Source organism: Semicossyphus pulcher, unplaced genomic scaffold (assembly GCF_022749685.1).
Source record: "Semicossyphus pulcher isolate SPU_LCO1_2020_fin unplaced genomic scaffold, fSemPul1.0.p SCAF_6, whole genome shotgun sequence".
In the NCBI taxonomy this organism is placed as follows: Eukaryota; Metazoa; Chordata; class Actinopteri; order Labriformes; family Labridae; genus Semicossyphus; species Semicossyphus pulcher.
The window spans coordinates 30,001,941-30,028,425 of record NW_027211737.1 but is presented as its reverse complement, the minus strand read 5'-3'; the positions used below and the strand labels follow the sequence as shown (position 1 = coordinate 30,028,425).

Sequence of the window (26,485 nt, the reverse complement as noted above, 5' to 3'; positions counted from 1 at the left end):
TTGAGTTCAGGCACAAGAGGAGGTGGTTATGTGTCGGGAAAGATTGTTTTCATGTTTGACTTCAATTTCACAGCTTGCTTTGTCTCACATTGTAGAGGCGGAGAATGAGCTCTCGACAGAGGTACTCGCGAACGAGCAGATACGTCACGTCCTCTTGTTTCGTGGAAAAACCGTCCCGAGTGCTTTACGTAAAAATCAGCCCACAGGATGTTAGGGCCGATGGAGGAAGTTGGGGAAGGTCTCAATTTATCAGTTCCTCTACTATCCCTTCACACATTGGCATTGGCAAAAAAATTATATTTGATTGATGAATATATGTAAAATCTTACATATAGCCCCTTTAAGACTTACAATAAACCCTGTTGAAGAGCATTTTATGATCTGCAGGAAGAGAAGGATAACGAATGAAGCTTTGTGTGAGTTCACGCAGGACATGGAAGTCATGCTCTGTGATCAGCTGACAGTCTGCTCATTGAATCATTGTTTGTAATCAGTAACGCAACTTAAGTAAGCTCCAACTTCCTCGTCTGAATCAGCCTCTGCTGCTCGGCTAACCTTGGGAGCGTCTTGAGAGTTGAGCCGTCAGCACCAAGTACAACCGTATTTCCACCCGGCATAAATGTTTAAATCTACGAACAGAGGGTTCCTGACCGAACAGTAAAAAACTTGGAAAAGATCATCGCTGAAATGTTTAAAATGAGAACAAATTTATCGATTTGAGTTTATATAAAAAGAAGTCTAAAACTGAAACAACATAATAATGTGTGTCTGATTCACACAGGAATCTTGTCCTTTGGTTAGAAGTCCTTTGACGTCAAAACGTCACACTAGAGGAGAGCATACAGACATGTTGCTTAAAGGACATCAACATGGTGGTAGTTAGAAGTAGAGGGCCTCTGAACAAGCGGCTGTATTTGACGTGTCAGGAGTGAGACCGGGCTGTGCACAAGACAGTTTTTGTGCCTCATGTGAAGTTTATTTAAAATACTGAAATCGTGTTTTTGTTGTCCTCCATCCTTCTGACCACAGTCAGTGGAGTTTCTGTTCGTACCTCAGGCACAGCAGAGGTGCTCTTCCTGATTAAAGGGACTCAGACTCTCCGTCCCATTGAAGGAAATGCAGACAAACCAGAAGAGTGGCATCTTTGTTTCACAAGCGCTGTGATGCTGTTGGGAGGACATTTTCCTGCTTCCTTGTTCCTCTTTGTGTGGAGGAGCCCTCAGAGCCTGCACAGAGGCTCCTCTGAACACAGTGAGCGGCTGCAGAATGAAAAGCAGCGAGCAGACAGCCTGTGACAGCAACACTCAGCTATTTCTAGACGGCAATTAATGCATACGGTAATGATGTTTGCGGGAGTGTTGAGTCTGCTGCTGGCACAAAATGCATTAGAAAGACGGCTTTAAAAACATACAGGTGGACTGTTGATCTTGCTGAGATAATAATAACTTCATTTTATATCAGCTTTCATGCAGAGAGAGAAGCTCACAGTTCTTTACGATAAAGTGAGAAACCAGGAAAATACAACAAATACAAAGATGTACATCCTGCAGGATAAAAGAAAGCAAATGAACAGCAAACAAAACAGGCAACAAAGAAAATATGTGAAAGATAAGAATAAGACAAAGTGACAGTTAAAGGCAATGTTTGTGATGTTTAAAAATGGTCACAAAGTTTGCGTCTCTTTCAGCCTTTGGAAGAAAGTTTCAAAGTTTTTGTGCACAGTCAAAAACGGCTGAAATGCCGATGTTCTTATTTGTGCGACAGTTTGTATTTGCAAAACAAGCTGCAGACGATCGAAGTGGATCTAAAGAATTATAGAACCACAACGAATGAGTCATCCAGGCCGGTCCCAAACTATTAAGAACCTTGTAAACAGGTAAACGAACGTTAAAACTAATCTTAAAGACACTTGGAGCCTGTGCAGGTTGGGTAAATGTTGGACGATAAGCTCTCTAGCTCTTGTTCTGGCTGCAGAGTTCTGAATGAACTGTCGTTTATGAATGGATTGTTTGCTCGACCAGTTAAAACAGCAATAAAACCGTAAATTCTTCATGAGATAAATGCACGAACATGTGTAAACACGGCCACAGTTTTGCAGGATTTCTCAAACAGAAGAACAACAGCAGAGATTCAATCTGTGCAGATCAGCACCAGAGTGACCAGGTGTGGCTTCATGAAGGTGATGACTGAAAGCTTTTTGTAGGCCACCACATGTGACAGGTGAGGGGAGCAGGTGAGGACGGAGCAGGTCAGTGAACGCAGCGGCACACTGTGCTGGAATGACAGGAGCAGAGTAAAGCTGCAGCGGGCCGGCTGTGCGAGGGGGGAGGGGGAGAGGGGGAATAATCCTCCGGCCATCTGCTGCTGTTTCTGTGCTTCTGTGTGTGTTTGTGCTTCTGTGTGTTTGTGTGTTGGGATGTGACTCACGTGGGGCAGCGAATTCACTTCCTTCTTCTCATTCCATCCTTTATGTCAAAGCTACTTCCTGGTATCAGAGCGGCCCGCTGCTGACGGACGTGTAATCCGAGCTGCTCGTCACTTTGCTGACTTCTGTCCTCAGAAGTGAAAAATAAAAAATCCTGTTCACCTTTAAAATGATGATAAATAAAACATATTTTATAGATAAACACAGACAAATGCGTTTAGAAAAAGTTTGCATGCTTCATAGTGCTGCAGAATAAATCACGATTTCATCGTTATCGCAATCTGAGCGTTCACAATAAACACATCGCAAAAGTCTGGATTGATCACAATCATTAGGAAAAAGTATTTAATGTAAACAAGCCAAACTTTCTCAGTAAGCATGTAAAAATGTTACGTACTGATGGAGCCCTGGATATAATGTCCAAGCTTACATACGGTCTGTTTTGATGCGATCAGATGAAGCCCAAGCAGCTGTCTGCTCCCCTAGCGTTAACTGTTGTCAGTGGTGGAAGATGTTCGTGCAGAACGGCAGATAAACACAGAAAATAAGAGTTATAGCTAATATGCACTCTTTAATGTGTGTTTATTTATCGCACATCATATCAGGGTTCTGAACATGTTGGACACAATCGCCGTTATTTAAACGTATACGTATATTTACATTAAATCGTACAGAAAGGATTCGAAGCTTTAAGAAAACCAAAAGCTGCTGTGAGCAAAAGAGAGAGAGAGCAGCTGTGGTCGAGCGACATAGACAGGAAGTAAAGTATTTTCTGATTGTTTCGCAGTGGTTAAACAACAAACTAACACGGCGACACCTCCGTACGACCCCGCAGGAAGGGACAGGGTTTATTTTATATAGGACAAAGTGGACTGTGAGTGTGTGTCTGCTCCGCCCTGCGTCACACCTGCAGCTTTTAGGCCGGAGATGTACCTGCTATTAACTACGAGTTTGCGTGTGCATGATGGCTGCCCCGCGTTCCCTGCATCTGTTTGGATGTGATCACGAGATGCAGTATATGCACATGAGCAGTAGGGGCAGAGTAGAGCCTAGAGCCCAGAGTTAAGGCTTTTATTACTATTTATATTACTATTTATTACTATATTATTTTATTACTTTTGACAGGACGTCAGATGAGCTGGTCTGTGCTCAGTGAATTTTTTACCAGCACTGTGTGAAGGAGGGAAATTAAAAGAAAAACTCCCGCACACTGTCTCGCTTGTTGCTCATGATGTTTATTTCATAGCGACATTTTGGTCCTACCGACCTATTAACCTATTACGGGAGCCTTCGAATTGGGACAGCCTTCAGCCGCTGGATTGGGACACAGCTGTAGATATTTGAATCGCTCGAACGTTTGTCTTTTTGGAAAGCACTAATAGAAACACTTGTTTCACACACAAAAATGTCATGTTGGTGATAATCTCAGAGACCTGTGTATTAAGGTAGCAACACAAAAACTTTATGTTTGAGGGGTTTTTTCTAGTACGGCTGCACAAGACAAAAAATCATATCATGATATGTATGATATGATTCACTAAATTATAGTTAAGTTGTTAAATTGTCCCAGAAACAAAATGCTCACAGCTGATGACGGATTAATCGGCACACTGGAGGTGTTCCAACAGTTTGTCGATGAAACGCTCCGTCCGTATCGATATCTAAAGAGAAATTTACTGTGAAGCGTATTTGTCGTGTTTTTGAAGCTAAATGTCGCTGTTGTTTTTAATAGACCCACAGCGAGTCGAGTGTGTGTGAGTGGTTCTAAGTGTTTGTGTGCCAGTCCTCACATCATCATCTATGAAGCCTGACCCCTGGACCCCCTCCTAGTATTTCCCTCTTGGACGTCTTGAGGCGTCTCTAATTGGCTCATTAGCGTAGTGAAACAGGGGCGCAGCAGGAGGAGCGATCTGTTAGTGCGTAATTATGCAGGGTGGTGGGAGGTATACATGCTGCTCTATATCATAAACACACATCAACACTCGGAGGCTCTGAGATGGAGGATACTCGTCAGCTTTTACTACCTTAAAGTCTTTACTCGAAGTTGTTTCAGGACACCAGAAGGCTCATAGATAAATGACTGTAGCAACAAATGAGTTAATAATTGTTGCCAGGACCAAACACAAGTGCTTCATGTGTCCAACAGCGGCCTCGCTGTTGGACACATGAAGCACTGGTGTTATGGGTGGAAGTCGACCCATCCATCACCCCCCATCTGCCACCCGAAGCAAACTTTATCTCTCTGCTACGTCATCTGACTTCCAACCTGCTGCACGGCTGCTGAAAGCACTCTGAGCGTCTAATATCGCCGGAGATGGATTCAAATTGGCATCCAAAGGAAGTGCACGTTGTTTTATGCTTAAGTAGGTTGTAGACAAATTATACGTCATTACTTTGCCGAGGGAAAAATCTGACAAGTAAATGAGAAAAGCCTGAATAAGTAATAAAATAGGTTAAGTAGTCAAGACTGTATATAAAGATGGACGACACGTCTCCACCTCTGTTTAAATACCCCCGGAGCGGGCGCTGCCATCTTGCGCATTTGAAGGCAGATTCAAGTACTGGAGCCACAGTGTGGACGTCCCGCCCCTTCCTCCACCCAAAAGACACCTTTACCTTGTGTCCTCGCCGTGTTGGAGCCCTCAGGTGGGCTCAGTCTGCAGCAGAACAGCTTCTTGTGTCGGTCTGAAGCAGATATTCACGCTGATGGAAAGTTCAATGACTGTAGTGTTAGTGTTAGTTACGTCTCCTCTCGCCGTTCCTCCTCTACTCTGCTACTCGGGAACAGAACGCTGCAGGAGCCCGGTTTGTCAACAGAGCTGTCAATCATGAGGCCACACCCCCTTTTTACAGCATAAAATAACTAATTAAAAGTAAACTTGTGAGAAAAATGAACACTTGGACATAAATCAGCATGATAAGAACTAACTATAATGACAGAAACCATGTTTGAGAAAAATTTATTTGTCGTGTATTTTGATTTTATAGTTTGACCCATATCCCATCTGTTAACATGGAGGAGGCGGGGCTTATGAGCTATACTGCAGCCAGTCAGCAGGGGGAGATAGAGAGGGTTTGGCTTCACTTTTAGGGAGCTGTCATGTCGGCCATCTTTTTAAACAGTCAGTGGTTCTACAACATCGTTCATAACAGAAATATTTGTAATTGTGAGAGTTAAAGAGTCAAAGGATAGACTGTAGCTTAGATATACATGTGATGCTCAAACACACCTCAGTCACTTTGTATTGACCAGCACACACACACACACACACACACACACACACACACATTATTGGGTCGGCTTGTCTAGGTCTGCAGGGGCTGTCGTTTAATGGAAGTGAGAGGGTGTTAATGACATGGCCACCAGGTTGCCAACCTCCGCACACTCAGACCCACCGTGAGTCGAAGGACCGGAGCTAAAAATAGATCCACTGTCTGGCCTCTTGTAATGACACCGCTCCCGTCCGCGCCCGTCTGCCTGCTGAGCATGTGCGACCTGCTGCTGCTCAGCTGAGTTTTTAAGGTGTTCGGTGGGCGAAGTGAATGAATGAGGAACACGTGATTAAAAGGATGCTTCAGCAGTAATGTTTTATTTAAGTATTGTAGGTGGAGAGATTAAAGGTCAGCATCAGAACTGGTGGTGGGGAATCAGTGACTTGCTCAGAGACCCGTCAGCAGCCTCATAAAAAGACACTCTAAAGAGTGGCTCCCGTTTTTTTTAAGATGATTTTTTTGGCCTTTCATGAGAGAGGACAGTGGATAGTGTTGGAAACAGGGGAGGAGAGACTGGGGGATGACACGCGGCAGGGGGTTGAGCCCGGGGCCGCCACATCGAGGTCTGTGGCCTCTCAATATGGCCGCCGATTTAACCGCTGAGCTAAAGCTGCGCCCCCGGCTGGCTCCCTTCTAACCCTTGATTTTGTTCTACAGTCTGAACGTTAGAGATCGGCCGGTGGAGCCGCTGTTATGACATCGCTCCCCTTCTGCTTCATTTATACTCAGCATGCAAACATTTAGCAATAGATATATTGATTACTCAGAGACTTCAGTCCGACGCAATCAGAGAGGTTGGCTGGTTGCACCTGTGAGATGTTTAGACGTATACAGTCTCAGACCCCTGCCAGGCCTCTCGCCGTATGCGGCCTGGACTCCTGCTGAACGAGCCGGGGTGTCACCTCTCTGAATTGACGTGAGGCTTCAGAGGCTCAAAAAACGTCTTTAATTCACCAGTGAGAGGTTATTTCCACCTCTGAGCTTCAAAGCCGCACGTACACACGTCACTTCAAAGAGATCAAACCAGAGCCACCGGGGCAGCCGCTAAGTGCTCGCAGTCAGAGCGTCAGTCTAATGAACAGAAGAATGTCATCGGCGAACAGAGGGCCGTGATTATTCTTCAAAGTCCGGAGGTGAACAGGCGTAACAGAGAACATATTAGTTATCCTCTTGTTAAAGAAATCACACAGTAAGTCTAATTGTTGGTGCGGAAAGTGCAGAGAAGAGAAAAGAGAGCGGAGCTGCCGGAGACCAACTGACCTGTTATTTTCATGTGAGTGCAGAACAACGCACACGAGAGAGCGCGTCATAGGTGCGGCGCTGTCCAAAGTGCTGAAATCATAGTCTGTATATATATAGTCCATAAAACGTAGCTTATTATGGGGCCTCCCACTGAGCGTGGGCCCTGGGGCGGCCACGCCCTCTGCCCCCCCGCAGTTGGTCTGCTACAGATTAAACCACAGCATTTTTCTGTCTGCTGTTCCACGTGTGTTTCACACAGCAAAGACAAATCAAACTATTGGTCTTACTAATTAACTATTTAAACTAGTGTTGTTTGTTTCTCAGGGATGATTCGTGGTCTTCTCACAGTTAACTTTACAATTTTAACCAAATCAAAAATTTAACTGTTGAGATCAAAACGAAACAAACTTTTTTTTTCATTTGACTGTGTGATAATTCGTGTTTATTCACCTTTAACACAATCTCTTTGATGACAAGCTCCTTGTCATCCCAGCCAGTCCCTCTGTGCAACCACAGATCAACATCCAGCTTGGACAAACTGAACTCATATCAACTAAGTCTGTCCGGAACCTGGGCGTCATAATTGACGGCCAGCTAACATTTAATGCTCGGTCATGTCGATTTGCCCTGTACAACATCAGGAAGATCAGACCCTACCTTTGAGAGCATGCAACACACCTGCTGGTACAGGCTCTCGTAATATCATCAACTCCCTCCTGGCAGGCCTTCCTGCATGCACAATCAAACCTCTGCAGATGATCCAGAATGCAGCAGCGCGACTGGTCTTCAATCAAGCCAGAACGACACACGTCACTCCACTGCTCATATCCCTCCACTCGCTCCCAGTCGCCGCTCGCATCAAATTCAAACCCTGTTACTCGCTTACAAAACAGCAACAAAAACGTCTCCTGCCTACCTGAACGGCCTCATCCAGGTCTACACTCCGCCCCGCCCGCTACACTCTGCCAATAAAGGCGCCTGGTACTCCCATCAAAACAGGGCTCTAAGTCTCTAACTAGACTCTTCTCCTCAGTCGTCCCCCGGTGGTGGAACGAGCTACCAAACTCCATCCGGTCCGCAGAGTCCCTTTGTTCCTGCATATGCCCTCAGCTGACTGCTGATTCTGTCATTTAACTGTCTTAATGTTTAAATTTAATTTGTTCATTAAGTCAAAAAACCTCAAATCATTAAGTCACTTTCTGCGATGACACAGCTCTGTGTTGTAAGAGTCAGATCATCACCATCATAATTCTTTTGATAACATGAGGTCGGCCTCCTGCATCATTCACAGATATTGCAGATATGTGTGTGACATAATACTGACTCATCACATGAGCACCAGCTTCAGCCTCCTCGCCTCTCTTCCGTATCTTCAGAGCACTCTGAAAAGCTCCAGAAGGTCGCACGTCAGCTGCTCTTAAACTCTGCTTGTCATGAAGTGTCTCTGCTTCCCCACGCGGCCCTTTCCTCTTATTATTTGTCTGCAGCACAATACAGCAGGGTCTGCTAGATTTCAGCCCTGCTTAAGGCATTAGCTGGCAGGGATTATCCCACCAGCCGAACGCTCGGTCATCTGCAGCACGCATCCGCTCATACAATCATTCCAGGGGACACGTGTCTCATATGTGGCCTGCTTCCTCGCCGTGCCTCTGGCCCGCAGGGACGCTGACCTCTTCTCGTGCTGAAATGTGACACTGACCTTTGTGTTATTTCCCGGAAGAGAATTACTGCGACTTGCCTTTAAGTTATTACATTATAGAAATACACTGGCATTTCATTTGATATCGGATTTCTTAAAGTTGTCTCTTCTTATTTATCCTGGAACAACCTGCTAAAAATAAAATAAATGAAATGAAAGAAAAAAATAATGTTTTAGTTTTGTTTAAAATTAGTGCATCTTTTCAGCACCAAACGTATTAATAATAATAATAATAATAAAGGTTTCTAACACTTTTCCAAATCCAAGTTACAAAGTGCTTTACAAAAGCAGCAAAGCAAACAGGTCATAAAATCAAAGGCAGATATTAAAATTACAATTTAACAAATATATAAAATTCATTTAAAAGAACTCTAAAATACATTTTTTCCAATTAATTCTCAAAATAAATAACATTCAAGTAAAATCCGGAAAGGCTCGCCGATAAAAGTATGTCTGATAAAGGGACTTAAAAGAGGTCACTGACTCGGCTGACCTGAGCTCCTCGGGCAGGTCGTTCCAGAGCTTCGGAGCCCTCACAGCAAAAGTTCTGTCGCCCTTTCTGAGCGTTCACACCGTCTGCGGTGAGATTCCATACATGGTCAATGCAATGACGCGAGTAGATGTGAATTCGCGTCAGTTGAAAAAAATGAACTTCCTCTGCCAATGTGGTGTAGCGAAAGCCTATCAACTTCGAGATTCTCCTGACGTCGTTGGTAACCATGGAGATAAGCCCCGCTCCCTCTCCTCCATTCCGGAAGCGAAGGGCGAATATTCTCCTGTTATTTAAACTCAAATTGATCCTGCGGTCAAACTCTCGCGAGTAACGCAAGGCGAATATTCGCTTTGTGTTCGGTGTGAACGCACAGTTAGTCTTCAGTCTTGCATTTGGTACACACAGAAGACCTCTGCCCGAGGATCTCAGCGTACATGCCGGCTCGTGCAGTGCTAAAAGGTCTGAGATGTAGCTGGGAGAACTTCAACTTCAACTTCAACTTTATCTTTATTGTCCCCTGAGGGAAATTTGCTTTGCAGGCAGGTAAAACAGGAGAAAGGCCATGGAGAGGTGAGATTCTTTGGTTCTGGTAAAAAGCCTGGCCGCTGAGCTCTGCACAGTGTGAAGTCGATCAGTGGATCTTTGACTCTGGCAGGTAAAAAGGCTGTTACAGTAATCGAGGCGTGATGATATGACAGCATGTCAAATCGTCTCTGTGTCTTTAAAAGTTAACATAGAACACATTTTGGAAACATTTCTTAGATGATAAAAAAAATATGAAGTACTAAGTCATTTTTAATGGAGTTAATTATAAAAAAGGAAAAAACTGTCACAAAACTAAAAGGCGGAGCTGTTAGCAAAATCCTGCATGTTCTCCCCGTGCATGCGTGGGTTCCCTCCAGGTACTCCGGCTTCCTCCCACAGTCCAAACACATGCTCGTTAGCTTCATCTGTGACTCTAAATTGCCCGCAGGTGTGAATGTGAGCGTGAAAGGTTTGACTGATCAGTCCAGGGTGTAACCCCGCCTGTCGCCCAATGATAGCTGGGATAGGCTCCAGCTCCTACATGATCCTGAACAGGATAAGCGGTATACATGATGGATGGATGGATGGATGGATGGATGGTACTGTCCATGTGTTAACAGAAGCCTGTTGTATTTTTTGATGGCACACCTTAAATTCAAAGTCTTCCCATTGCAGGGACATTTTTCTGTCACGCAAAACAATTCTTTAATAAAAATAAGCATTTATAAAGACTCTGTGATGTTTTTCCTTTCCCTGCTTCTGGTTTTGATTGATAATCAGTAACAACCAATTAGAGTTAAAGTTGCTGTTTTAAACGTCAATATCACCGTCAATCATGTTTATTTAATCGTCGGAAGCCAAAATTTCTTTCTTTTAACAGTCAGTGTGACACTTTGTGTGGAAACGTAAACAAAGGCTGTTTGGGCAGCGTGCTGTTAATCGACTTGTCTGACATCGACCAGGCGGCAGCTGTAACGGGCATTAAAAATAACTGTATAGAAAGAATCAATCCCCTGGCTGATGGTGTGTTTTTATCTTTTAGGTCATATAGAGGCATTGGTATTATTTTCATTCTGTTTCATAACCAGGTAAAAACTCGTCACAGGAGCTTTAAGTGATGAAGTTTACTGAAAAGCTTCCTCCTTCAGTGGGTGACGATCATTCTGACAAAGTGGTGTATAAGGAGGCGTATATTTGAACTCTGGGACAGCTGAGAGCAGCCCGTTTGTTTTGCAGGGCTTCAAGTTAAAACACTTTTATCTCGATATCACCGAACATATATTTTCAGAGCCGTTCTTGTCTTTTCTTTCTTTGCAGGAAATTAGATTTGTTGACCTCACTCTGACAGGGAACTACAGTCAGCAGGTTTACATTCTGCCTTGAGAGGGACAGGAGTGATTCTGTTATTTAAACATAAAGGACGTCATGAAATCACAAGTTTTATGCTGCTGTGCTTATGAGATTTCCTCTCAGGGGGCTTGTAAAACATCTAAACCCGAACAACAGCTAGACAGCACATCCCCACCAGCTTCAGCTCCAGTGATGCTGCTCGCAGTCTGACCTCAGTCTCCAATTAACAAATACAATTGTTACGCCCCAGCTCGTGAGGGGAAACGGGAAGCAACATAAAACCAGTTGTTCTTGATAAAAACACAGTTTTTTATTGTCAAAGAAGTAAATTGGTAACAGTAACAAAAAAGTGAGGCAAAATGTACAACTGGAAATGGGCCTGTGGGTGCTGCACAAATCGATAAACAAGAACAACAAGGCGGTTCTAAACTAGAGCTAACTAAACTAGACTAATCAAATCGACTGAAACAGCAACCCTGCACCTATAGTGTAACTAACAGATTCAATTCTAACATGAGTGTTTGAAATACGAAAGCTAAACGAATCCCTGGTGCAGTCCAGGTACAACGAGTGCCTCGGAACAATCTTAACTTTCGAACACAAGCTCAGAACGTACACAATCTCGAAAAATAGTGACGGTAAACGAACGAGAGGCACAGACACAGACTCCGAATGACGAGCTGCGTCACAAGTATTATAGATTGATTCTGGTGTTCCTCAAGGAAGTATTCTGGGTCCCGTTTTGTTTTGTAAATTCTCCCTCTGGGAACATTATAGGTCAGAAAGATGTCAGTTATCTGTCCTTAGATATCAGACATGTGTTTATCTCTAGTTCTTTCATTATTTTTTGTATTTATTACCCGTCTCTTTGATATCGATATTACGTTTCTTTATAAATTGAAAATATGTTCTTACTTGTCATAAAACTTAAAAGGCTGCACGCAGTGTTCTGTGTGCAAACAGATTAAGACGCAGAGTTACAGATCTTGAAATGGATATAAACAGATTTAATGTTTTTCAGGAAAATACTTTTTTTTTTTAATTATGAGCTTTTAAACTCAGAAAACTGAAACGTCAAACATGCTTGATACAAGTGGCTTCGATCACTACAACTCTCCTCTCTTCCAGGCTACTTAAAAAGACTTAAAGTACAGACAAAGCTGTAATAACAGTGTTGATGAAGGTTTAAGAAGAGAGTGCAGACAAATGTTTGAAAAATACTATTTGATGGAAATGTAAGGGGAGACAGAAAAGGAGGAACAAACAAAGTCCTCACGTTACAGACACCTTAAATCTTTAGTATTCTTCAGTACAGTGTTTGTTTTTCTATTAGACTCTTCTCTCCTCTCTTCTCTGACTGTCTGCAGCATCACTGTGAGCCTCTCTCAGTGTCAGCCCATTCACACAGGTATTGTCTTTGGCACTGAACCAACGAGGCCACCGGGCTTCCTCTGAGCCTCGGCCAAGCTGGCACGAGTGACACACAAGGCAAGCTGTGCTGACAGCATCAGACAAATGACCTGTTAACGATCTCTGTGTGTCTGTGAATCCTTCCCTGTGTCCGTCTCTCTTATCACATCTGACGCTTTCTTTGCCGTGATTGGATAAACGTATTGATCGCCCTTAGAGAGAATATTCATCTAAACCTGATTTAAATAATCAAGTTAACTTAGAAATGTGATGAACTTTTAAACAGCTCTGTGGTAAAATGACTACAACACGTCTCCTGAGGGTTTAATCGCACTCTGGATCAATGTCAGTGACTCTTTTTAGCCCAGAGCCAAGAACACTGGCATTTCAGGACATTTCAGGGCCTCCTGTGCTGCTGTAGAGTGAGAGCTCACTGCTGGTGTTGGAGTATTTCTTTAATACATTTAAACTTTTACAACATTTTTACACTCACATTCTGTTTTACAAGACCATGAACAGTTTCTGAGACACTGAACTACGGCTTTATTCCTCTCATATTTAACACCCACCACAATAAGTTATTGGATTTATTTTTGGAGTAATGTTTTGTTCTGCGACGGCGAATTAGGGCCCAAAAAAACGGAGCCGGAGAAGAAGAGTAATATTAAGAGAAATACCTTGAAAATTCAGAGATTAAAGTCGTAAATTTGCCAGAACAAAGGCACATTTGTGAGAAAATAACAACAAATTTATGTGATTATAAAGTCATAAATATGCGAGAATAAAACTAGCAAATTTGTGAGATTATAAGTCCGGATGTGTATGATAATTTAGTGATTCTGGCTAAAATCACAAAGTAATTCCTTATTGCTAAATCTAATTAAAACGTATAATTTGACGAGGTCGTGCCCGACAGGCATGATGCACGGTAAGCAGCAGAGTCTGATGTGTGATCACATTTTCCGAGTTTTTTCTCTGTGACCTTTAATGTCAGAATTTTTATCTGTAAAATCACCACTTTAATCTCTTGTTGAGTTTTTTCCCTGAGTGTTATTCTTCTCCTCCAGCTCTGTTTATTTATTTCTCTCTTTTTAAGATGGCTCAAATATGCCGTCGTAGTGTTCAGACCAACAGAGAAGCTAGTTGTGATGAGTGTACCGGTACGTACGAAGTCAGAGGTGCGAGTGAGGTGACTTCAGTGCACTGAATTACACAAATAAGCATATTTGGACGATTCAGGAAAAAGTTATTAATATAGATTTTTTTTATTGCTACAGTCAAACATGTAAGCTGTGTCCCAATCCAGCCGCAGCCTCGGAAGGCCGATTGTGTCACAGAAGCGCGTCGAAGGCTGTCCCAATTCGAAGGCTCCTTCAGATGCAGCCGACAAATACGTCCTCAGTTTCCCCGGCCGCGAAGGATCCATCGGGTGCATCCTTTGTGGCCCACCGTATCCCGAGATGCATTGCGCACTAATTCAAATGAACATTAGTTATGCTAGCTAGTTAGCCCGCTAGCTACCTGCTGCTAGGCGGGAGCAGCGTTTGGTGACGCAAGGGTAGACCAGACCGTCTCCTGTCAGTTCGGCTTTAACGTCTACGCAGGTTATGAATGGAGCATCCTCCGTGGACCGCCTCCTTCAAAGGCTGCAGCCCGTGGATCAGGACACAGCTGTAAATTCACGTTCTGTGACTCTTTTCAACAACTCCAAATATGTTTGGAATTAAAAATGTGAACTGGCAAATAAAATCTTTAGTTCACAGCACTTTTTGCATCATTCAAGCAATCTCAACATTTATTGAAAGTTTTTATTTTTGGAGTTCTTTGACAATGTGCCCAATCAGCAGACAGTTTTCAGTGTTGATGTAAAAGTGATCTCTATTAACCAGTGTCAGCACAAGATTTATGGTGTTTTCTTTTTGTAGTCCAGACGTTTCGACCAATCACGTTGGAGCAGGCTTTTGTCGTATGCTTTTTATTGATCTCTCCAAACAGATACAGTATCTGCTTGTGGATGCAGAATCCAGTCTTAGTGACCGTCTTTTATTACATTTCATTTTTGGCCTTTAATGGCTTTATTCAGAGAGGACAGTGGATAGTGTTGGAAACAGAGGAAGAGAGAGTGGGGCATGACACGCAGCGAAGGGCCGAGGGTGGGAGCTGAGCCCGGGGTCGCGCATCGAGGACTTTAGCCTCTGTGTATGGGACGTGCGTTTTAACCACTGAGCTAAACTTACGCCGCCTTGTTGGCCAACAACTTCAACTTACACTTTTCCCGGGTATTTATTATCACTAATCGAAATATCTGCTGGCTACACCAGAAGTTCAGACATATTCTTTATCAGACCTGTTTTAGCCGGTTCTAAGGTTGATGTAAATAAAATACTCCAGTGAAGCAGAGGCCTGGCTCTGAAACATCAGCCTCTTTTTGCCACAAAGTTATGATGAAGTCTCGTGCACTTCTTGTCTTGCCTTCCTAACACAACTTAAGTTAAGTGTTTAAGCACAAAAGATGAATACCACCGCAAGAAAAGACAGAGGAGAAGAAGAAGCGTGTGTGCAAGTGAGGAAAAAAATCTGACGTAGGTCACAAAAATAAAAGAAAACACAAATGACGACGATGATGTTAAATATAAACAACGAGTTAATATTTAATCAGGGAGATAAATGATCCAGCAACAACAAAATTCAGATAAAGTAGCACATTATAATAACATACTGTGTGACTAATGTCGATTTTCTCATTTTCTCTTGCAGTGAAGAAAGCCAAACTCCACGGGCCCCCAGGTAAGAGCTGATGCATCATGCTGGATATTTGTGAGTGGTGGTGATTGATGGTGTGGAGGTGCATGTCTGATGCATGTCCTGTACATGTCCCTGTGCAGTGTCGCTCACAAAGCCCATGTTTGAATCTGTCCTTGGTCATCGATGCACATGAATATCTAAATGTCACAGAGGAGAAGAGCAGCTGAAAAGGGAGGAACTTTTTTTACAGGACATTTCCTCCTCAAGGATGAAGCACCGTCAGTCAAATGTGGGACTCTGTGTTCCCGTCCACCTTCCTTTTGGTTCTTGTTTGTTCCTCTCTGCTGGCTGCAGCTGCTCGGCCCTCCTTCTCTCCAGGCGATGATGAGGGAGAACAACAGCGACGAGTGGGAGAACGAAAAGTCAAGCCAGAGGAGGAGAGAAGAAATCAATAGATCATCACAGACAAAGGGCCACCTGCTCGCTGCAAATGACAACTTGTCATCGCGTCATAAAGGAGAAGATTGAGATAAATCCCTCAGTGTCTTCAGGAGACAGACTCCGGGAACACGAGCTGATTTGTCATCGGCTGCAGAGAGGAAGCAGGACATTTGATCGGCCCTCGAAGGGTTCATAAAGCGGGACATGAGTGATGATGTCGCGACTGAACGGTCAGAGACACTGAAGAAATTACCTGTAATTCATTTATTCTGTAGTCCGTCTCAAGTACTTCTACAAACAATATGACACAGTCAAACAAATAAACTGCCAAGTGGCTGGAGCCGCCCCTTCCTCTACCCAAAACACATCTTTATGACCGATACTGCAGCCAGTCAGCAGGGGGCGACAGAGAGGGGTTGTCTTCACTTTCACACTGTTATGTCGGCCATCTTTTTATGCAGTCTGTGGTTGTAACTATGGAGACGCACTGTGGGATAAACAGTGAGCCAAACATGTCAAAGAAGCAGCTAAAATTCGACCTGATATAACAAACCCACTTTTCCTCCGGGCTGCGACAATCAGTCATGTAGCGATTATACCCAGAATGCATCGCTGTTACTTGACATGATTATTAATCTCAGGTCAGACACAACTGGTGGAGTTTGTCCCACTCTGATGCCCCAGTTTGGGAAACTGATTTATCTTAATAGTAAGAAGAGGTAGATTCAGGGCCCGGGGGGAGCCGGCTGCTGTCCCGAGACCCTCCTGAAGCCCCCACAGGTTTACAACCCCTGAGACACGCCGGCTGGTATATGTGTCACTTTATTAGTTTAGATGATTTAAAGCACATTATCCTGCTTAAAGCCAGGCTGCTACTGAGGCTCTGGAGGCGGTGATGTCATGCAGTCTTGGCGGACTGCTCGTCCAAAGCTGGGGAACAAACCCAGACCTACCTGAGTGAAGAATGTAAACTAATTACGTCGCGGTCATTTCAGTTACATTTTGATTTATATACACCAAATCATAACAAAAGACACTTTACATATAGAGCAGGTCTTTACCGTACTTTGTGACGTGATTCACAGAGACCCAACATTCGAGAGCAAACACGATGCAACAGTGGCAAAGAAATCTTCCCTTTAATAGGCAGTAACTTGGAGCAGGAATTTTCACGAGGATTAAATAAGTTCCAGGTACCTTGTTTTACCAAACCCCCAAAAGCCCCTGCTCTCAGGGTGGTACTTTGCAAAAGTACAGGAAGTAAGAGTTGGTTAGGGTTAGCTTTAGAGATCTTTAGACGCAGAGGACATGCAGACAGTTTAGTTCTTTGAGAAGTCGTTCCCTGGACTAAAGGTTTTTTTTGGCGGAAACGCTTATGGCTTTTTTTTAATGCTCATAAGCCACGTGGTACTTTGAGATCACTGCTAACATATATCCTGAGGATAATGAAAGTGCAGATAGGTCTGATAATGTGGCACAGAGCCTGACAGACCGAGTCTGAGTTTTTTGTGGATGAGAGCAGAAAGAAAAGAATTAGGTCCATTCATCGATCTGTTATCTATTTTGCTTTTCCTGTTCAGGATGGTGTAGGAGCCGGAGCCTATCACAGCTGTCATTGGGCGAGAGGCGGGGTTACATCCCGGACTGATCGCCAGTCAATCACAGGGCCAACACATAGCGACAGACAACCTTTCAAGTTCACATTCACACAAATGGGCAATTTATTAGGGATGCATCGGCTGAACATCGGAATCGGCCGATACCGGCCGTGTTGACAGACATCGGCAGATAAAGTGTCATGCGCCGATGGCAGAAGCCGATGTTTTTATTATTTAACTGCTTTAATTGTGCAGTAAATTTAATTCTAACATTAAAGTATTTATGTTTTCAGAAAGATTTTTGTCAGGCTATTTGTCACTTTGTACTATGAGCAGGTGATTCTAAAACAGGCTAAAGAGGCTAATTAATGCGTGATGTGTGATGAAGGCTTGAATACATTTATGTTTTTTATAATTAAAGTTAATTTTGGCCCCTTATCCAGACGAGTGCATTAATAATTACAACAATTACAGTTATTGAGAAAAACCACGGCATCGGCAATCGGTAAAATCGGTATTGGCCCTGATCTTCTCAATCGGTGCATCCCTACAATTTAGAGTCACCAGTCGGTCCCTCCAGGATGTCGTTGGTTTTTTCTGTGATTGTTGGGGCCTAAAATGCCTCATTTTGCAGCAGCTTTTTAAAAAGTTGCAACACAAGTTGAATGTTTTGATGCTTTTTTTTCCTCTGAGTTATAAATGACACATCCACTGTGAGTGACTGGGACATACGCACCAATAAAGCATCTATTAACAGCTGAGCTGTCTGAAGCTGTCTGCTTCACTGCAAAGAAAAGGACGTCTCTCGCATGCAGCGTTCCAAAGTTATTAGAGAAACAGGAAAAGATGCCCACTGATTTTAAATAATGTTGCAGACCTCCGGGGATCGACATCAGAGGAGTGACTTTGGAGACGTAAATTACTTCATGCGTGGGGGGGAAATAGGACGATCACATTTGCAGAAAAGTTGCTGCGATTGGCCAAAATTGTAAAGTCAGGATTGAGCAATCTGACCAGTTGACCTAGCAAGGACATGTCTTTAGACTGTGGGAGGAAGCTGTAGTACCCGGAGGCAACCCACGCATGCACGGGGAGAACATGCAGACTCCACACAGAAAGGCCCACTACGTCCGAACGGGGATTCGAACCAGAAACCTTCCAGCTGTGAGGCGACGGCGCTGACCACTGTCGCTCCTAAAAATTAGGTGATGTTGGTAAAATGTTTTTGCTTCTTTAAAATCAGATGTTAGCTCCGTCACACGAGGAGAAAAGAAGGCGGAGCTCGACAAACAAAAGCTGCATTTTATTAAACTTTTTGTTTTCAGAAGCTGCGTCAGTCTGCCTCTGCCTGAGTCCACGTGAGTGCAGTGAGTTTAGGCTTTTAAGGACGGCCGAAAGCACACCGCTGTGAGATTAAAACAAAACATCTTTGTAAATTCAGATGCGGCACATCGTTTAATCTCGGTCATCTTGTTTTTATAATCTTTTGCAGCCAAAATTTGTGTTTTAAATTGAACTTCCCTGATTTGCCTCGCTGTAAATCCAGAACCTTATTCCATATTAATATAAAAATATTGACGATTGCAGGTTTAAAGAACAGAGATCAGAAAATGTGCACGTACAGACGGATGTCATGGTTGCTGCTGATGAAGTAAAAACTGGCTCAAACACAAAGACTACATCCTGTCTGCCTGCACTTATGAGACAAAAAGGATTTAGTCTCAGTTTAATTTCTCCTTCGGCTCCTTTCATCCACCGATCGCTCCCCCCTGCTCCCCTCCGCCCTCCCTCCTCCTGTAACAGAGTATTCATTACTGCAGGCAGCCGAGTAAATGTCATCTCGCCCGGCCGCGCCGCACACGTCCATGTGTAACTGAATATAACTTATTTATTTTCATAAGTCATCGCCACTTAATTATAAATGACGCCGACTGCTCCCCAAGAGGGTCCCGCTGCATGCTGGGATATGTTCTCCCCACTACATGAGGAAGGTGTGTGTGTGTGTGTGTGTATGCAACCAAGCATTTATGTCGCTCTGCTGTAACAGACTGAAGGTGTCGCAGGAAATAGACGCTAAATTTAGACGCTGGCTCGATTTATTTTTATATTTTCCACCGTGATTTTGATTATTTTTGTGTTTGTTTGTTTTGTGTCCGGTTGTTGTGTTTTTCCCTATTTTTATCCCCCCGTTAGCGCAGGAGGTAAATGGACCTGTCTGCACCCTGCCAGTCCCCTCGTCCCCTTAATCACAGACCTGGCAACCCCCTTAACTGGATGATGGATTATTCCTCATTAACCCTTTCACCGCCGCTGACTCAGAGACAGACAGGATGCATTTACACCGGACATTTCCTGCGTCTCATATCAGGATAAAATCTATGTACACCTTCTGAGCTTTGATTAACACTTAACACAGTACCACTAGGGATGCACGATACCGATATATTAGGCACATGTTTTTTTTTTACCTAATTGCAGAGAACATCAAGTCTCCCCTGTAGTGGAGTTGATATCATGCCTAGTCTTATTGTAGTGGCCCACCGGCAGATTCTTGAGATGGGCGATTAAAGTGTTGAATGAATGAGATTTGGCCCCCTGATGCTGAGCACGACCTCGCTGTTTGTTTCGGAAACTTTGAAGAACTGCCGTAACGCAGACTTCTTGCACTGTCCTTCACGCTTGATGGAAGAGGGGTGGTGTGCACACACACTCGCACAGAGTTAATGTCGTAGCATTATGTCAAGCTTTTTTTATGCTGTCAAAATTATGATTGACAGCTCTGTTGACAAATACGGCCCCTGCAGCCGATCTGTTCCGGATAAGCAGAGTGGAGGAGGATCGGTGAGAGGAGACGTAACTAAAACAATCACTACAGTCATTGAAGTTTCCATACCTGTGAACGTTAACCTCAGACCAACACAGAGAAGCTGTTCTGCTGTTAAACACGCCGGCGTGCGGGATCCTTGCTGTTTTTCTTTAAGTTAAGTGTGTGTTTTGGTTAGAGGAAGTGGCTACGGCGGCGCCACCCGCCGATCTTTTCCACGCAGTCTCTGGCTCCAAATGATGTCACCACCGCAAGATGGCAGCGACTATAACGGGGGCTATTTTGGTATCACTTTCATACAATGGGAGCAGATGGAGACACGTCGTCCATCTATATATACAGTCATTGTTCCTCCCACCATCACACTACTGTTATTGTTGTAAGTGTTGTTGTTATTCTAAATCTTATTTTATTACATTTTCAGCTCTCAGATTTTTTGTCTCCTCTTCTGTTCTGTTTGTTGTTTTCCTGTGTGTGTGCTGTGAAACACTTGGATCAGCTGTGTTGTGTGTAAAGTGCTCTATAAATAAACTTGATTTGATTTGATATTTATTGTACAGATAATAAAGTAGTAGCTATCTGAATTACTAAAAGTGGATTTCCTTGGGGCTGTCAATAGGACCAATTCTCATAACCAGATATAGGCCACATATTATGATTTTTCCCCTCTGATGCAGCTAAGCGCCTGGAAACAAGCCGAGCTAATGCTAACGGCAGCTCAGCTTGCAGCCCCTCCTAACATCCTTTGTCTGAGAGGCACTGATCAATAACATGAAACTAATTCATGCATTGGAAAGTTATTGGTACACATCTCATTGTGACTCAAACAAAACCAGTGGAGTCAAAATCTGCTGAATGAGAGACGATTTTCGCTCTTTAGTTGTGTCTTTCATCCATTCAAGCTGTAAGCCACTGACAGGCTGTACTGGAAAGCCCCCGTGTGTGTGTGTGTGTGTGTGTGTGTGTGTGTGTGTGGGTGTGTGTGTGTTAGTGTTTGATATAAAGCAGGTCAAGTGTGTGTCAGCCCTCCCGGCATTAATACAGATTAAGTTGTACAGGATGCGTCCTGTGCTCTGTCAGAGTGTTTCCTCTCTCCAGACATGTTTTGTTAGCTTAGCGCTGCTCTGCTCTGTTAGCTAAAGCAGGATGATGTAACCAACACGGAGCTCCGGAGGGATTTTAAGACAGGAAACAGACACACATAAGAAACGAATCCATGTGCAACAAAAACACAAGAGATGATGCACATTAATGATCCCTGTGTTGAGTATTGATTGAGTGCATGAGGTTCTGTGTTTTCGACAGACAGGACGACTGAGGATCTGCAGTGATGAGATGTGAAGCACACTGTTCACGTCAGAACAGCTTTTATAAAGAGGCTCAACAACTAGTGCTTTGACAGAAACCATGTTGTCTTGTCTGTTCAAGTCATGCCTGGTAAAGTGGCCGACAAATATTAATATTGAATATAAATATCAATGTATCTACCGTGACGTCAGCCGTTGGTTTGTTGACTGCATAAATGAAGCCTCGTTCGGGATTTTCCAGCTGCCATGTTGGTTTTCTGGAGCAGGAAGTGACCATAATTGGACTAGAGGGTGGAGCTGAAGAGGAGCAAAAGGTTTGCAAACATCAAGTGATCAAAGCTAAACAGTCTTTGTTTTTCCTTTGTGTTTCCCACAGAGGAGATGCTGTTTGTGGTGGTGACTGACTGCAGGTGTTGATAAATCTAAAGAATTAGCGGACTCACGGCTAGCTTGACCGGTGAAAGGGCGGTGGGTGAACGGTCCGCCGTAATCTCTCCAACAACAATCTTGACTCCTATGCACTGGCCAACGAATAAATAAATGTCTGATAAACAGCTAAACGAGCTAACAAGTCAGGTATGGTGAGCACAGTATACCTGCTGCTTTGTGCTAAAAATATATCAATACAATAAAGACGCTAACACACAGCTTTTTTGCTTAATGGGAAAGGTTGCAATCAGCATTCAGACCCGGGTAATTATCTCCTCGGCTCTGATCGGCAATGATGGGAACATAAAAAACAAGTCGGCACGCTAATCTCCGCCCCCTTTCTGGCGCTATGCTCCGTCAGTAACTTCTGCGACTCCTCCTCATCTCAGCTACAAATTCCTCCCGTCTCCCTCCGAGCAGCGCTCAAACATCGTTCCAAATTTGTTGGTGCCGAGTTTGATAAACAGACTGAATGAGTGATAGATACAATAAAGACCTAACCACCGTAACATTGTCACTGTTTACTGACCCTGTTTCCAGCGCGTTTGAGACGTCAGACGGTGACGCAGCAGAAAAGAGACCGACAGGAGTATACTTCATTGGCAATGGGAAAAGAGACAATCAGCATCAGTAAGCGGGTCTTCCCGGGTCTGAAAAACCTGCGTCAACGCGGCAATTTGGTGGGAAAGGGGTACTAGAATATAACTCCCTTTAAAGCTGGAGCACAGACTCAGCCAGAAAGTTGCATAAATCACAGACAGACATATTTTTTGACAGCAATGGTTCTGGTTGTTTCTCCTCTGATTGTTGGTGACGGGATCATTAAGTATAAAACTTCCCCAAACTCCTGTAGTCTGAGCCCGGCCTTAAGTACAGATCTATTTACTAGAAAACACAAGGTTTACTGTTTTTTTTGTGTGTGTTTTGTCATCTCAAAGGGTAAAATACCAAATCAATAAGGCTGTAATCTATATGTGGAGTCAGACACTTTATTTTAATTTCAGGACTGAGGTTAGTTTTTGGTTGAGGTCAGGGTAAGGACGAGGCTGTGGTTATGTTTAGGGTAAGGTTAATACTGCTGTAAATTAATATAAGTCAACCAATGACCTTACAAGAGGCAAAAACAAGCTTGTGAGTGTGTGTGTGTGTGTGTGTGTGTGTCTCGTGCTTTCTTACTCACATTGATCAGCATAAAGCACCAGGGTTGAGCGACCGACCGCCTAATCCCTGCATGATTACCTGCTTCAAGTGTCCGTCTCTTCTCGTGGACACAGAGTTCAATGTTCCTGACACTGAGAGTGTGTGCAGTGCCAGTGTGTGTATTTGTGTGTCTCAATCTTGTAACCACTTTCTCTGAAGAGTGTGTGTGGAGCTAATTGCGGCATCGTTGGATTTGGGGTGAAGATGATGTGAGGGTCGTGATCCTTCGGCTGCACTGATGAGTACATTACAGACTGGGTTTGGTACCACAACCCAGTTTCTAATTTGGACCTGGTTCCAGTTGGTAAATTTCCTGGATTCAGTAGACTCTGAGTGTTATCCTCTTTTCTTAATCATCAAATAACTTTAGTTCTTTAAATGTTAAAAATTGTTCTTAAATATTGATAATTAAAACATTTGAAAAATTCACCTACTGTATTTAATTTGAGATTTAAACAAGAGCAGAAAACTGTATTTTAGTGGACACTTGAGGAACTGCAGTTTTTTGCACTTCCACATGGGCTTCATTTTTCAACACTGGAGGTTGCCGCTTACCTGAATTAGTTCTTGTTTGCTGCTCTAAAACAGCAGCTACTTGTGGCAGCAATGAGATATTATAATCTGTGTAGGCTACTGTTTTGGAAAGAAGAAACAATTAATTTTGGGGGGCTAATAAATAATGGTATGAGATCAGTATATCGACTGGTGTAAACGCTTCTCAAACAGGAGCACAATAGCCAAAGAGAGAGCGAAGTGTACAGGAAGACGGAGAAGCTGACTGCGTAGCCAACCAACGGGAAACATGCTAGCCTTTGGCGCTAACTTAAACTAGCGTTTAACTAGTGACAGATTTTAAAACTGACAGTTAAAATGTCACCTCAGTTCTTGCTGAAGCCCGTGTTGACCTTAAAATGTTTAGAATGAATGAGACTGATGTTGACATTAAGCTAGTGTTGATTAACGTTACAACCGTTGCACCGTTGTTGTTAGCTATCGTGACATGACAATTTACCTGAATCAGTTCTCGTTTGCCGCTCTGAAACAGCAGTTTCTTGTGGCAGCAATAAGATTTTTTTTCTTTATTGGCTATTGTTTTGGAAAGAAGAAATAAGTCTATTTTTGGGGGGCTAATAAATAATGGTATGAGATCAGTGTATCGACTGGTGTTAACGCTTATACCTTTACCGCATTATAGGCTGTATCAGAGGTAACGGTATCGGTGTTGGAACAATGCTATTCAAGAGTGGTCTGTGTAACTCAACCGTAAATAAGGAACATAATTTTAGTTGCCATTTTTGTAACATAATTTCTGTCTCCTTTTTTCATGAATTTAGAATTTAAACAGTCTCAGTGAAAAATAACTTGTAGGTAGAAATGTGTATATATGCAGACTGCCGTCACCTTTCCAAGTCTGAATAAAAAAAAACAAAATTGGTGCAGGTGTACGATAGTAGCAGTTAATGTCATGATTAATGTTCTTCACGAGGACCCTTAGCGAGAACAAGGAGAAAGTTCCAGAAAGAAAAGAGGGCGATTATCTTTGCACCAGGCGATCTCTTTAGAATAACCACATGTAACGTCACCATGAATGAATATGAATATATTAAGCCTTAATCAGTGCTGACAATGGACCAGTGTCATAGAAAAGAAGGGAAGGGGTCATATAGTTCTCTGCACAGCCATCAGGGCGTGATGGAAAATGTAATGAGGCTCTGGTTCTGCGGCTGAAGTGGCTTTTTCTTGGTACAGAATGTTCCTCGTTCAGCGCTTCCAGTTAATCGTGACACCATCTTGTAAATGAGCTTTATTAAAAGGCACACGGCGGAGTTATTTAGGGTGTAACTGTTCATTCTTTCTTCTGTCTTTGTCCTCCCACTTTCGTCATGCTTGACGAAATACGAGGACTTGGAAATAGAAATTTTCACCTCTCTATTTGTGCTGCATCATTACTGAATATTTGTGAGCAAAAGTAATGTAAGTTATATTTTGTGAGACAGAAATGCACAACAAAACACATAAAAATGCAGTAATATCAGACATCATGTTACTGGGAAGCTAAACATGTGAGAGAGCCCACATGACATGACCACACACTAACAGATTCATCCACCAACAACCAGAGTCCGACTCTCACAGCTGGAAATCTCACTAAATCTCTTGCGGTCAAATTAGACTTTACAGTAAACACAAGGCAGACGACGGGCAGGAAGAATTGGCGATGATACTTTTTGGACTTTTATCTGAAAATTCACAAAGAAAAAATCTGGATGAAGTGGTGGAGACGGCGTGAACACGTTGTTCATGTTACTTTATACGTCGTGTTTGCTTTTGCTGCCATGGCTGCGAGTGTTGTGTTGCCTTCTTCAGTCAGCTTGCTTCCCAGTTGGCTTTTGTTTCATTCCATGTGAAGATCCACAGAGTGCGTGAACATGTTCATTATTTGAAATCAGTGTGGCCCAGACATTCTTCCGAGCAGATCGGATCTTAACGTACCTCACACCACATGAACATCTCGCAAGATCATCTTCAGAACGATTCATCCATCCATTTTCTTCCACTTATCCGGGGCCGGGTCGCGGTGTTCCCAGGCCAGGTGGGATATATAATCCCTCCAGTGTGCACTGGGTCTGCCCTGGGGTCTCCTCCCTTAGTTGAACGTGCCCGGAAAACCTCCTCACCTAATCAGATGCCCGAACCACCTCAACTGGCTCCTTTCAATGTGAAGGAGTAGCTCTACTCCGAGCTCCCTCCGGATGTCTGAGCTCCTTACCCTCTCTCTAAGGCTGAGCCCAGACACCCTGCGGACGAAACTCATTTCGGCCGCTTGTATCTGCGTCCTCATTCTGTCGGTCACTACCCAAAGTACATCACCACAGGCGAGGGTTGCCTTTAGGCTCAGCTCCCTCTTCACCACAACGGTCCGGTACAACACCTGCATTACTGCTGATGCTGCATCGATCCTGCCGTCGATCTTGCGATCCATTTTACCCTCACTCGTGAACAAGACCCCGAGATACTTGAACTCCTTCACTTGAGGTAGAGACTCTCCACACCGAGACCACAGACTTGGAGGTGCTGAATCTTTCGAACCATCAAAAATCAGGACTTTTCTTACTTTTTTTCAGAAGAGGGGAATCAAGCCTAAAATCGGCCTGACTATCTTGTAGTTTTTTTATTCGGCGTGTTCTCTGGAGCTCCACTCAGACTGGTTTTGGTCTCATACCTTGTAGCAACTACTGAACGACGTCTTGTTGTATTTCTTTGTAATACATTCCCAGCATTCAGTTACATCTTGACAACAGTAAAAACTACAAACTATGTTTTATGTTAAAGGTCATAGAAATGTTTTAGTTAGATATATCTGACTTTGATTTTTACTCTTTATACTGTTTGAAAAATAATCCTGTGAAAATAAAACGTGAAGGAAAACGTACAAAAGAAGTTTCAATATTTGATGTAATCAGTTCAACTATGAGATGAGTTAAATTAACTTCTGCAGGTTTAACAGTGCGCTGTAAAAGACA

At 43.3% G+C, this 26,485-nt stretch overlaps 1 protein-coding gene across 1 annotated transcript in view; it reads left to right on the top strand.

Moving 5' to 3' along the window:
* Positions 1-26,485, top strand: part of LOC138609844 (protein unc-13 homolog B) — a 187,698-nt gene that overhangs the window by 5,121 nt on the left and 156,092 nt on the right. Inside the window, exon 2 of the mRNA XM_069682510.1 lies at positions 15,175-15,204. Within this exon, the coding sequence (XP_069538611.1) occupies positions 15,175-15,204 (30 nt within the window). The remainder of the gene's footprint in view (positions 1-15,174; positions 15,205-26,485) is intronic.